At 39.8% G+C, this 13293-nt stretch overlaps 1 protein-coding gene across 2 annotated transcripts in view; it reads left to right on the forward strand.

Moving 5' to 3' along the window:
- adkb (adenosine kinase b) overlaps window positions 1-12362 on the forward strand; it is a 104626-nt gene extending 92264 nt beyond the window's left edge. For both annotated transcript variants that reach the window (XM_051417209.1, XM_051417210.1), the window contains exons 9-11: window positions 3012-3126; window positions 10728-10814; window positions 11141-12362. In XM_051417209.1, coding sequence (XP_051273169.1) covers window positions 3012-3126; window positions 10728-10814; window positions 11141-11265 — 327 coding nt within the window. In that variant the 3' untranslated portion in view covers window positions 11266-12362. The remainder of the gene's footprint in view (window positions 1-3011; window positions 3127-10727; window positions 10815-11140) is intronic.
- The last annotated feature ends 931 nt before the right edge of the window (window positions 12363-13293 follow it).

Genomic DNA, 13293 nt, shown 5'->3' on the forward strand with positions numbered 1-13293 from the left:
CAAATGGGCTCAGGTATTTTAAGTGCCTTCTCTCTTTCAAAGGTAGATCTGCCTTGAATATGGCTCTGCACTGTGTGAATAATTGTCATCCAGAATCACTAACGGTGTGATCAACGTGACTGGAATAGAAATGCAATACTGATGGCAGTGACAGGTTTAAGAGAGGAGAAGGGATGGGGGGGGGTGTAGAAATGGAGGGGGCCTCACATGAAAAAAAAAACACACAAAGGGCAAAGTGTAGACTCTCCTAGTAGTTACAATTCTTTGACATTTTCCATGTCAACCTGATTTGCCAGAACACTCTGCGAAATTGCATTGGATGAATGTGATTTCTCAGATAACATCAGTGATGTGTACTGTACTTACTGCATTTCTAGATGCTTCACAGTTCTCTCTTTTTATTTTATTTTTTCTTGTCACATTCTGATGACAATTTTACTGGCCCCCATACTGTAGTTGTACACTGACAAGTCTTCAAAGAATCAATATACATACAGTATACAGCATCATTCACACATACACACAACAACTGCAACCTTGGGCGATGTCGTTGAAATAATAATTTGTATAAGAAGCATATTTTTCAACCCCTAATATACAATATGTTAAATGTGTAAAATCACCTGAGCTTAAAGGTTTGTTACAGATTTTGTAAATAGTAATATGAGAAATGATTCTTAGCACAAGATCCACCTGCGAGACAATATTCTGGAGCTTTCAGCCACATCTCATGGCTTTAATCAGCAGTTTGTCGGTAGATTATTAAAGGATGGTCTCTTACATCAGATCCAACCACCTGTTATGACTGTGACTGAAATTCTTTAAAAAACAATTTAACAATCTCCATGACAACTGAGCAAACTCCATCCTCTAAGGAATGGCTGAAAGCTCCAGAAAATGTCCAGTAAATGGATCTTGTGCTAAGAATTTCTTGTCAAAATCTAATTTATGTTAAATTCAGTTAACTGTCGTCCATTAATTAGAATGCATTTTATCAAACGAACTACTATAAGTGTACAAACCTGTTGCCTTTTTATAACATCAATCATAATCAATCATACATTTTGACAACAGATTTCGTATAATGACACAATTTAATCATATCATCAATAATATGATTCTTATATAAGCCAATAAACAAAAACTTAGAGTAATTATCCTGTTATAGTGCAAAAAATACATTTTATTACTGTTATTCTGTCAAATTTACAGTAAAAAAAGTAATAACTGCAGACAAAGCCCATTTTACAGAAGTGTATCTCTGACTCCTTTAAGGCCAGTGAGGTTAATTTAAACTCAGTAAAAGTCCAGTTAATTGGTCAGTGTAGTTCTTTTGATGGATACTATAATTGGATATTGTTGAAGTTGCTGCCCAGTAGTCAATATCTGACATATCAGCATTTTCTGAAACATTGTTATCACCACATTATGGATGACAAAAATGACACCAGCACTTCTTCAGTGTAAACACAAGATAAAAAGCTTGTCCTCTCAAAAACAGCAATCAGCAGATCTGAACACAGTCGCCTGATTGTGATCTGTTTCCTTTAAATGCTCAAAGTACTATCTGCATCGCAGCTCTAATTGAATCTTTCCCTGGCTGTGTTTCTCAAACAGCCTGCAGTGGAGATGATCACTTGCTCACTGGCTTCAACACAAAAGCACAATTTAGCACCATTGTAAAGCTTTTATATTTCACGGTTTGGTGATTTATGTCTGATCAATTGCCGCACAATTGTGAATATTTCCATTTGTCAGCAGTAAACTAAATTGACCATATCATTTGTCAATTCATTTGTTTTGCACTTACATTCTTTTTTTTTTTGCATTCTTTTGCTTTAGGAACTTATCAGGTAAGTTTTTCCTGCCAGGCAAACAGAAGGAAGTTGTCCATGTGTGTTTCCGTGTGTGTAGCTTGCCCTGCTCAACAGCCATGATGCTTACCCTACCACCTCTGGCCCTTGGAACCTTTTAGCTCCTAAACCTGAGTAGAGCGCCTTTTTTATGTCAGCGAACATAAAACCGAAGGGTGACAATGTGCCGAAGCCTTGTGTGGTTTTGCATTCAGTGTCTGGAGGAGTGCTTGTGGTTACATCCAGTCACAGTGACAAATTGCCTTTTTTTTTCACCATCGCCTGCTAACAGCCTCTGTATTAACCTCACCATTAGCACTTACTTAGAGTGTTACACCCATTTTTCCTCGGCCCAGGGTCTCCCCGGACCTCTCAGGGCTGATTAAAGGACATTTGGGAAGCATTTAGAGGTGTAAAAGCTCATTGGTTTGAGTGAGCTAGTGTGGCTGGTGGTATCGGAGCCCATCTCTCTGATTATTCCCATAACCACAGTATTTGCTCACCCTGAAGGTGCTCGAGTGTTAGCTTTGATACAGATGCTAGAGGCGTCTACGACCCTTAATGCTAGCTCCTCAGTGTGCTGTATTACGGAAAAGTAGAGTCCACCCCACTGCGAGACGGCGATAAAGACATTCCACCTGCTCATAGTACATCATGATGAGTTAATAATAAAGTAGCACTGACAGGTGTGGGTTTTTTTATCCCTCTCATGATCAAAGGCAAGCACTCCGGAGAGTTCTGTCGTCTCCAGGCGAGAATATCCATTCTGTGCAGATGCTGAGGAGAGATGGCCTGTTTCAGGAAGGGAATGATACAGTACACGCACCACCTATCCCTTCAGCTCGCAGAAGTAGCTTTATCTGACAACAGCATATCTTCACACGCTTATTTCCATCTCACTTAGGGAATATGACATTCTAATATTTTACAGCTCTCCTGTAACTGCATGGAAACATCATTGAGCGCTCCTATTGATCTTTTTTGAAGTGGTTTCATAGCCCATCTGGTTTCATTATCACTTGATCTGTCTGCCAGGATTGGAAAAATCTGACCTCCCTCAGTCACACTTGTGATCTTTGATTAACTCTTCAGAAATTGCTCTTCATGATGCATTCATTCAACTTAACACACTCACCCGGTGGTCTGGTGTTTTTACAGACAGATGACATTGCGGAGATTGCAAAGAAGACCCAAAACCTCCCCAAGGACAACGCGAAGAGACAGCGAGTGGTGGTCTTCACCCAGGGCAAGGACGACACTGTTGCAACTGTTGGTAGGCCATTTGTGTTTTCCCGTTTTTGTCTGCCTATCTACACATATTTCAACTTAAGTACCACTTGAGGCCATCCCAACTTTGGCCCCTTTTGGACATCTTTACCCTTCACTTAAACCTCATATCTCAAAACTGCAGAACGCAGCCTTAAATAGATGGTAGATCGCTGACTGAAGAAAGTCGAATGCTATCAGTAATTTCTTTGAAGTTAGCCTGCAATATTGACACCAGATGTTAAAAAAAAAAAAGAATACTTGCACTACATTCTGTCATTTCAGAGCATAAAAGAAGTGTGGGGGATGCAGAGAGCAGGCATTGATTTGTGAAGTACTTCTAACTTTGTCTTGGACAGACTCCAGGCCAGTCCTCAGCAATTTTTAATGCTTCAACTCTTACATCCTGCCCTTTTTTTTGTGTGTGCAAAATGCTGGTAGAGTGACCTTGAGAGGAGGGTTGACAATGTTGGTCCTCAAATCAATCCAGTTTCCTTTGATTCAGGGCATATTTGTTAGTGGGACATTAAAAGGCAGTGTCATCATAACTGAGCAGGGGTTGCGGGTTCAAGCGGTGTGGGGAGAGACGATAGTTTCCGATTACTGCTGGGAGCCTTTGCCTTTGTTTAGAGCCACAGGGTGTCTCTCCTCGTTGCCCTTGCAGTTCAGACTAGTCGTGCACGGGGAGAGATGGCCTCAGGTAAAGACTCCAACATATCACTCATCACTGGGGACTGCAGAGAGGCACAGCTACAGCAGGACTGTTAGCACTGCAGGACACTGCCTTCACATTTGTCCAATGTCCTCAATTTCATACTGCTGGCAACAGTATTTACAAGCTGAAGCTTTGTACAGTATGTCACTGATGGCGTTATTAAACAATCAATAATTAATTGTGTCTTTTCTATATTTTCTAGTGTGATTCCTTTTTTTTGTCTGCACTGCTACGGGACTCTCAAGAGACTGTCTTGGTATAATAAAGGTTAAAGTGGCTATAATCAATATTTTTATATTAACACTGGATAAAATGACTGTGTGATGTGTCAAAGGGCAGTTCTCCTCAACTCTACACAGGTTTTTAGCGTTTTTTAACTCTTTTTCTTTTTTTTATTCACGCCATGCAAATTTACTGTTTTTAGTTCGCTCTCCACAAATCAATGGGTGACGACACACACAGTCACAGCTCTCATAGCGTTGTTTTCATCGGGAGCAAGCAGCTGTTGTTCAGTAAAAAAGCTCTAAAAACCCTCTGTACACTACCTGCACAACACCAACCAGCAGAAAGACACAGTTAGCAACTAGCTAGTGAACAAACTGCAGAAATAAGCAACTAAAGAGCCAACTTCAAGACTTGGTAGAGACCAAAAAAAGAGCTAAAAGGAGAGTCTTTGTACTTTGATTCATCAGGTGAACATAAACACAACTCTAAATGAATGCTTATGTTGCTTCGTATCTGCTGTATGGCTGTATGGTTGAAGTTACTACCACACTATTAATAAGAATATTTTTACAATTACAATATACGCCACAGTTTGCCAAACGCGTGCAATATAAAATAAAATTTATAATCGATGTTCAGTGCAGTGAACTGTGTTCCACTCCTGAGGGCAACCCGTTCCGGCCACATTCATTTTCAAAGTAGAATTCCTGGAAGTACATTTCCTTTCATGAAAATTTGAAAAGAAATCTTTAAGCAGAAGCCCGACAGTTAAAAAGAACAAGAATCCATCCATTGTGCTGGAGGTGATGGATAATTTCTGCCTGTTTCTCACATTGCTCCTGCATGGAGACAGAGCCGCGCACCGCTGTGAACTTTATATAAAATACATGATGAATGCAGGCGGGATGAAAGACAATGTGTTTCAGATGTCATCTACAAAGGCAAACATGATAAATGTCATTGACTGTGCTATCATTGCAGTAGAGCAGTTACAGTAGTCGGTGCAGCAGAATCGGTGTGTGTGTGAACATCGCTATTCATGCCAGCCAAATAAATGTCAATGTAAAAAGAGAATTAAAGATTTTCATTTCCCAGAGGCGGCGCTCTAATAAACTTGATCTCTCATTTTGTTTGCAATTTGTCCTCCTGTCAGGATTTGATCATTTGCCAGCCTCTGCATGTCATGTTAAACCATTTTATAGTGATTAAGGATGGGAGAATGCCTTCCCCCGTGGTATAATTCTCCAAAAAGAGATGTCAATTTGTTATTGTTTTTTTTTTTTTTCCTGCCCTTCATTTGGAGCCTTTCATCACACCACCGCTTCAAACAGGCCTTTTAAGAGCTGGGAGCTGGGAGCAGGGGAAATGGCCCTTTATTTAGCTGCCACTGACACTGCTGAACTACACTGGGCTGTTGCTTATACACCCATTAAAGCAGTAATTAAGATCATTGTGCCCTGAACCTTAACGGTGAGGAGATCTAATAAACGATCATTCAGCGGGGGTCGCCACTCTAATCGCTGATAAGGACTTGATAAAGCCTGACTCGGCTCCTCTGTGAGTTTTAGGGCTCTCAAGGGGGCCAAGCAGGCAGATTTCGACTTTAAAAAAACCTGATCCATACATGTTAATCACATGAGGTGGAATGAGGAATGAATACTGACTACAAGGCGAAGGGCTCTCTTTTTAAAGCAGGTTTATTTGTCGTTCTCTCTAAAGTTACGGTAGATGAAACGTTGCAGAATTATTGAAATATCTACTTGAAGAAATCTTAATAGTCTGTTTAAAAAGCAGGATGTTTATGGTCTATACTTCATGATAGACTAAATCAATTAACATACTGCACTATGAGAGAGACCGCCTCTCTTTTCCTTTGGCATCTCACGTTGAAGTGTTTTCTTTCATGTCTGCCTGAAAGGATATTGGTTGGCGATGATCTTTTGCCTGTGGTTACAGTAATTACAGGCATATGTATTTTTTTTTTCTAACTCAATTGTGAACAAAGATGCTAGTTATGATAGGGAAACAGATTGAATGTCAACTTGCTCCTAACCTGTCGCATTTGCCAAGAAAGCGGTAACGTTGTTTTCCTCTCCGAGGCTCAGAGTTTGGCTGAAAAGCAAAAGGAAACGTTCCAGAAGAAGAAGTTGTTTCTCACATAAAGATGTTGTACTTAAACTCTGTTGAGTGCTTTAGCTCATGCCTTTTAGCTAAATAGTCATGTGTAATTCCCAGTCACTTAGCAGCTCAGGATTTAAAATGATGTATTAATTGTTTTACTTGTGTAGATGATACAGTGTGACAGGATCAAAGTTAATTTTAATGACCTGCCAACTATTTGATCTACCTGCTCTCTGTCAAAGCAACAATAGCGAGCGCTGGAACACAATCAAGCGAAGCATGTAATAATTTCAGAGTCAGAACAACGCTCCGTATGCTCATTTTCCAATAAAGCAGAGGTCGTTTCATTTGGATGTACTAAGTATTTTTTTTTTTTTTTTTTTACAGGAGAGCATTTTCTCAGTCAGTGTTGTGCTGTGAATTGGCACTGTTAAAAAGAATAGCCAATAATAAAGGACTTAATTGATACTCATTTCAAAGAGACGCCTGTTGAAAGAATTTCTTAAGTTTAATCACCACCATTCAAGAGTTGTAATGAGGGTATTATGAAGAGCGAATTAACAAAAGCACACAATTATAGCTTACTCGAAGGAAGTATTTGAGTTCATCAAAAAAAAAAATTCTCCGTTTTTTTTTTTTTTCTCTGTTGCAGGTTACCTGTCAAAGCAAAGCCATACTACACTCCTACGTATTCACCACCAATCTGCTGCTTTACTCATTTTGTCAAACCAAACTCTAGTTTTAAAAAAAAACTAAAAAAAGTACAGCAGAGTTTTATTGATTGAAAATAATCTTGACGATCTCATTACAGTAAAATGTGAAATTAGTTCAGGAAAGTGATGTTTTCAGACATTCTACAAGCCAGTAACAACAGACTCTGAATATTTTGGCAGGGGCTTTTTTTTGTGTGTCATTTTTGCCAATTGGATCTTTGTTACAGACGGCTGGGGAATATTTGGACTGTAACCTGAGTTAACATGTCAGTCAGGTTTAATTATTTGCATCAATGAGGTTATGTGAACTATCCACCAGCAGCAGAGTACAAACTTTGGTCTTGATGGTAAAAGGCAGAGAAATATTGTGCCACGCTTCTATAAACACTACTCAGAAATGTAAATGCCTTTAACAACAGCATGCCTCACACAATGAGCTGATCAGTCAGAAATGTAAGAGCATGTTAGGGGAATTTGTAGCGGCTATTCAAAGAAAATGTTCAAGCCCAAAATGACAATGCTAACATGTCGATGTTTAGCATTTAATGTTTACCATGCATGCTCGCATTTGCTAATCAAAAAATGCAGCTAAGGCTGATGGGAACGCCATTAGTTTTGCAGGCATTTAGTCATAAACCCAAAGTATTGGAAAAAGATTCTTCTGAGGTGTGGGAACCATGAATTGTTGTGAGGTATTTCAGACTGGACCAAAGTGGTTGACAGGCTGACATTAACATCCCTTAAACCACACTTCTGGCATGGCTGACAATTACAAGCTAGCTGTAAAGTAACGTGATTACTTAAAGGACCAGTGTGTAGGATTTTGTGGCGTATAGCTAGTTAAGTTGCAGATTGCAACCAGCTGAATATTGCTCGCCTCCCAAGCATGTAGGAGAAACTATGGTGGCCACAGAACTCACAAAAACCACAAATGACCATATCTACGGCCAGTGGTTTGTCTGTTCTGTGCTACTGTAGAAACCAAGTGCTAACCTGTCGAGATGTCGTCACCCATTGATTTGTGGTGTACCGCTCGAGTCGTATTATAATTGTTATTATTATAATTATGGTCGTCGCCATGGCAGTTTGTCGAGAAGTGACAATTTGGGTAATTTCTCTGTAAGACTGCATGGTATCGTTTTTTTTTATTGCAGCAAATGGAGCCCCCCCCCCCCGTCGCCCATTACACAGAATGCAGGTTTAAGACACTTTTGCGTTTGCCTCACTTCATAGACCTGGAAGCTCTGTCCATTATATAAACTGTCAATGGTAGAAACATAGCGGTTCAACATGAGAGGACCCACTCCCTTTGTATATAAAAACAGCTCATTTTAAGGTAACGTAACAAACAAAAACACAACAATTCTTATTTTCAGGTGATTATACACTAATAAAAACATACTATATATATATTATATTCCATTTCTGCCAATAGATCCTCCGAAATGTTACACACTGGACCTTTTAAAGAACACGATACTGTACGCTCTGTACGTTTACAACATTATAAGGATGTTTATAGAGACTGAGGCTGGATTTTTATGTGACTTGAACTGAATTCAGTTCATTAAGTGGTTCCAAATTTGGATTAATTTAAATACAGAAAATTGATTGCTGAAAGTGGCTACATTTACATAAGTAGTTGTAATATAATGTAGTTTGGTATAAATGACTTTAAAGATGGCGATTTCCTGGAACCATGTATCAAAACTGAGTCCTAGCTACAGCAGCCATGGGTTTGAATCCGACCTGTGGTCCCCTCTGTCTCTCCCCTCTCCTGTCTATCTTCAGCTATCCTATCTAATGAAGGCAAAACTATTTAAAGAATATATATTTAAAAATCTAGCGAAAGAGCAAATAAGACACAGCAGAGTGCATGTTAGAGTAAAATCAAAAGAGTCCTCTAATTACCAGTGAATTTAAAAGATTTTGATAAGAATCCAAATCCAGAACTGTTAATTGCAACAACATAGCAATAGGTCTAACAGATTGAAACACCTCTGGATGTAGTGTTATCACAAAAACAGGCATCACTTCATGTACGAAGTTACCTGGTTGCAAACTGTCTCTCTAATAAGAACTTACTGCCACACTGGAGAGAGTAACCATTTGTTTAAACTACCGTGAACATATTTACAGAGTAATGTATATTTGATTTCTCGGGTGTAATGAACTGCGGGATCTGTGCTGAACAAGTGCAGCAGCTTCGGATTTTAAAGCATCCGGTTTTATAACCGCCAAGTGCATCGCAGAAGCACCAACACATCTAGCGACTTGAGTTTCTTAACTGTGGAATAACTGACAAACTTTAATTTATTGTTAGCACATTTTCCATTGCGGTTAATCGTTTCAAGAGGGAGGAAGATTCTTCATCTGTGGCATTAATTAAGCAGAGTCGTTATGCTGCTAATTAGCTGAGCCTGACAGGCTTCTTGTCTTAGTTTAATTTATTATCAAAGTGACAATCACCTGCTTTCCCTTTAAAGAGAAAATGTCTTATTATGAAAACACAATCCATCTCTTCTGATACATTCTCTGTACCTGACCTGTAAAACAGTCACTTTCTGCTCCGAAAGACGTCATTTTCAAACCACAATTTGATGGAGTGTCCCTCATAGCCGGTGTATTGCACTCAATTCTTTGACATCATGTGTTGAACATATGCTCAGCTGCAGGTTGTGTATTTTTTTTCCCCTGTAGGACAAGGACAGAAATGTGTTCAAAAATTAATAAGGTGGGGTGTCTTATCTTGTACCGCAGATATTTTGTGAGCCGTTGTTAGATTAGCAGGGAGCCTCATTAAACAACTTTTTTGTCGTCTTTTTTTCTCATGTTCTCCTTAAACTCCAAGCTTTTTTTCTCAATAAGAGGTCTGTCAGCCTCCTCGTGTTCCTTTTATCCACATGTCAGTCTTTTGTCTCCTGCACCTTTTTGAAGGTTCATGTCGGCACCAGAGCCCTCAGATTGTTTGAAGATTGTGTGTGTGGTTTAGATTGCTCTGACATAAGTTGCTGATTTAATGTCACTCTACACCTCCAGACTTTGTCATCTGGTAGATTTTTGTTTCTTTTTTCCCCCCTCTCTCCTTTTAAACTGGAAGTCCCTTTGAAGTGCATATGCTACTGATAATTGAAGCAATATAATCCACCAAAGATAATAAAGAGACCCTCATTTAATGGATTCCGTTTTGAACTGAAATGACTTACAGTGACTGTTCTCGCATTGTTTTTTAATTTATCAGAGCGCTCGCCTAAAACAGTAGAGAATAGGTGTTGAGATTTTTTTCATTTGATCATCTGTTGCTTCTGGAAAATGTATTCAAGCCACTGCAGGACATTGCAGTATTTTAGTTACAGAAGTGTCCTTCAGTTTGACAGAATTGACCTACTCATTGGCACTGAAAAACAGTTAAATGATCAATTTGTTTGCCAAAAGAATTTTCATTATCAGTCAATTTATGTCATTTATCATGTAAAAAATGCCAAACATTCATTCATTATAGTTCCTCAAATGCTGGGAGTTGCTGCTCTGTTCTCTGTTCCATGACGACTAGCTTCGAGCTCCCTAACTATTACTCAACACTAATTATGTACTACCCATGTACTGAAAGGCTTCTATTTTACATCTCATTAATTAGCCATAAAACTATGCCATGCTGAAGTGCTAAAATTAAATAAGTTAACTATCTCCAATTATAACAAAGCTGTGTGAAATGACCTATGATTTTTTTTTTTTTTTTTTTTTTTACAATCAAAGAAGTAATAGGCCAAAACTTGTTGGTTGGGAAGTTGGTGTTCAACTTTAATTAACAGCCCGCCTGTGTCTTGACCACAGGTGAGAGGGTGACCATGTTCCCCGTTTTGGACATCGACCAGAACGATATTGTGGACACTAACGGAGCAGGAGACGCCTTCGTGGGAGGTACGGCATGAAAATCCTCTTCTGCACAGCTTGATTTCTGTGTACATTCCCAATTAACCTTTGATACCGGCCAACTATGTAATGTAGTAATGTCTCCAGATTATATGAGCGTGACATTTAGCCTGCTGTTTTTACTCTGTATGAGCTTATCCTAGCGCCACAGAAAACAGTCATCATTGGGGTCCTGTTGCGGATGAAACATCATTGTCCCCTGTTTTCCACAAAACCATTAGTTACCTGGCTCACATTAACGCTAACTACTCCCCAAACAATTTTGCACGTGATGGATGCTTACAGGTTGACCTCTGCACTTTCTGTCTACCCAGGATTCCTCTCTGCGCTGGTCCAAGAGCATGCGTTGGAGGAGTGCATCCGGGCCGGACACTACTCCGCCAACGTCATCATCAGACGGGTCGGATGCACCTTCCCAGAGAAGCCAGACTTTCACTGATGCATCCAACCACTGCATATTTGTCATATCCACAAGATACTTGTACATGTATGCTTCAGGAGTTTATGTAATTATTTTCTATTTACAGTAACCAACTGCATGGGACTAAGTGCTGCAGCTTGAATATTTCACTCAAGCTGGAATAAGCAACTCAGATGTTTTAATATAATTCAAACACTGTACTGGTATCAGATATTGGAATGATAATGGTTATGTTTTAAAGGAACATTCTGCTGAAAATCTATCTTTTGAGTATCACAAACCAAACGCCTGTAGGTCTGAAAGGTGGAAGAAAGTGTCAGAATCTATCACCACGTGCAGAAACTTCCATATGTTCTGTATGTTTCAAACTACAACAAAACACTCCACTCCACAAAACGCTCTGTTTCCCACTGAAGCGTTGCTGGAAGTACTGTATTACATTATTTGTTTAAGCAGCGACTGAAGTTTGGTTCCTACTTGGGAAAATGGATCATTGGTGAAGTGCATTATCCTGCAGGACAGATTTCTATGGACATGTGGCTCTAAGAAGTTTATTGTTCGCTCCTCCATGAAGGACAGCAGCTGTAGTCAGCTTCGAGTTACAATCGATTTCTAATGGTGACCCAGAGTCATGGCCAAAAAAACATATTTAAACATCCATAGAAACTTCTCAAACCATTACTGCTGCACAATCCACTTTTATTCGCTGTTGATCCTCGTGCTGACTATTTTCCAAACAATTATCGCTTTGCCAATAAATTGCTAATTACACTACTTCCATTGGAGCCTCTGAGCTGTGAGCTGGCAGTAGTGAGACACAGAAGTGGTGTATTTAGTAATGTAAACTATGAGTGCCATCCTTCACAAAGCAGCAAGCTGCAAACTTTTTAGAGCCTCTCAAGCCTACGGGGGGGTGAGTGTTGTGATACTTGCATATTATAAATTATAGCACATTTTCAGCTGAGCGTTCCTTTAATGTCGTGCTGCAGACTGTATGGATGGGGCGCTGTTACGGGCGGCTTCAAAAGTGACATTTATAATTGGATAAAACTGGAAATAATGTTTTTTTTTGTTTGTTTTTTTGTTATTACACCAATAAAACAATCCTAAACTCATCTTATACTCCTATACCAAATCAAAGTCAGCTTCAACACACAAGATTTGTTAAGTACCCTAAAAAACAAAATGCAATAATAATGTTATAATGCACAGGGATTGTGTTATTTCCTCATTATTTAATCAGCCAGAGGCTCCCTCATGCTAATCACTTTTGGACAGCTCAACACCCTCCATTATGGTGGGGACTGTTGGGGGGAGGAGGTGGTGGTGATGGTAGAGGGGGTGGAGAGACCAGGACCAGCCTGGTGTCCTGGCTCCGCTCAGTCACCCACACTCATGCCTGTTGGGTCCTAACTGGACTCTCGGGGTCTGGAGTGGCACTGTGGGTCTACAGGAGATCATTTTTCTCAGTTAAGGGATTAGTGGTTGCTCTTCTTGGCGATCATTAGAGGGACCTGAAAATTAGGCTGATCCTTCGTGCCCAGCTGTGCCGTCGCTGGGGGTTGGAGACGGGGATCAGAGGGAGCCCCCCCCCCGCCTTTCTCTTCCCGCCCCACACCACCTCCCACTGACTGTGGGCCAGCAGAAGTGTCGGGCAGTGTCTCAAGTGTTTTGTGGAAAACAATTCAACACTCATCTGTTGTACAAAGAAGTGTGATTGAGAATAACATTTTTTTTTTTTTTTTTTCCCCTAGAACAACCTGTTACATCATATTTTCTTTTATTTTCTCTGAGCATGTCAGGAAGGAATCCGGGTTTCTACACTCCATGCACAAGAGCTCTGTTTCCTCTAATGAGGCATAGTTTATGCAGTTATGCTAATCAGGGCCGTCTAGGTGAAAACATTCTCCAGCCAAAATGTTATTAACAACTTTGAGACACTTTTTTTTTTCATCAGCATTTTTTAAGGTTTCACACAGATGCGCTTTGAAAAGGACCACATTTCTGATTGGGCAAGATCACACTCCATGGCAGCTGGTTCATTTG

This window comes from Dicentrarchus labrax, unplaced genomic scaffold (genome assembly GCF_905237075.1).
Source record: "Dicentrarchus labrax unplaced genomic scaffold, dlabrax2021, whole genome shotgun sequence".
Taxonomy (NCBI): Eukaryota; Metazoa; Chordata; class Actinopteri; family Moronidae; genus Dicentrarchus; species Dicentrarchus labrax.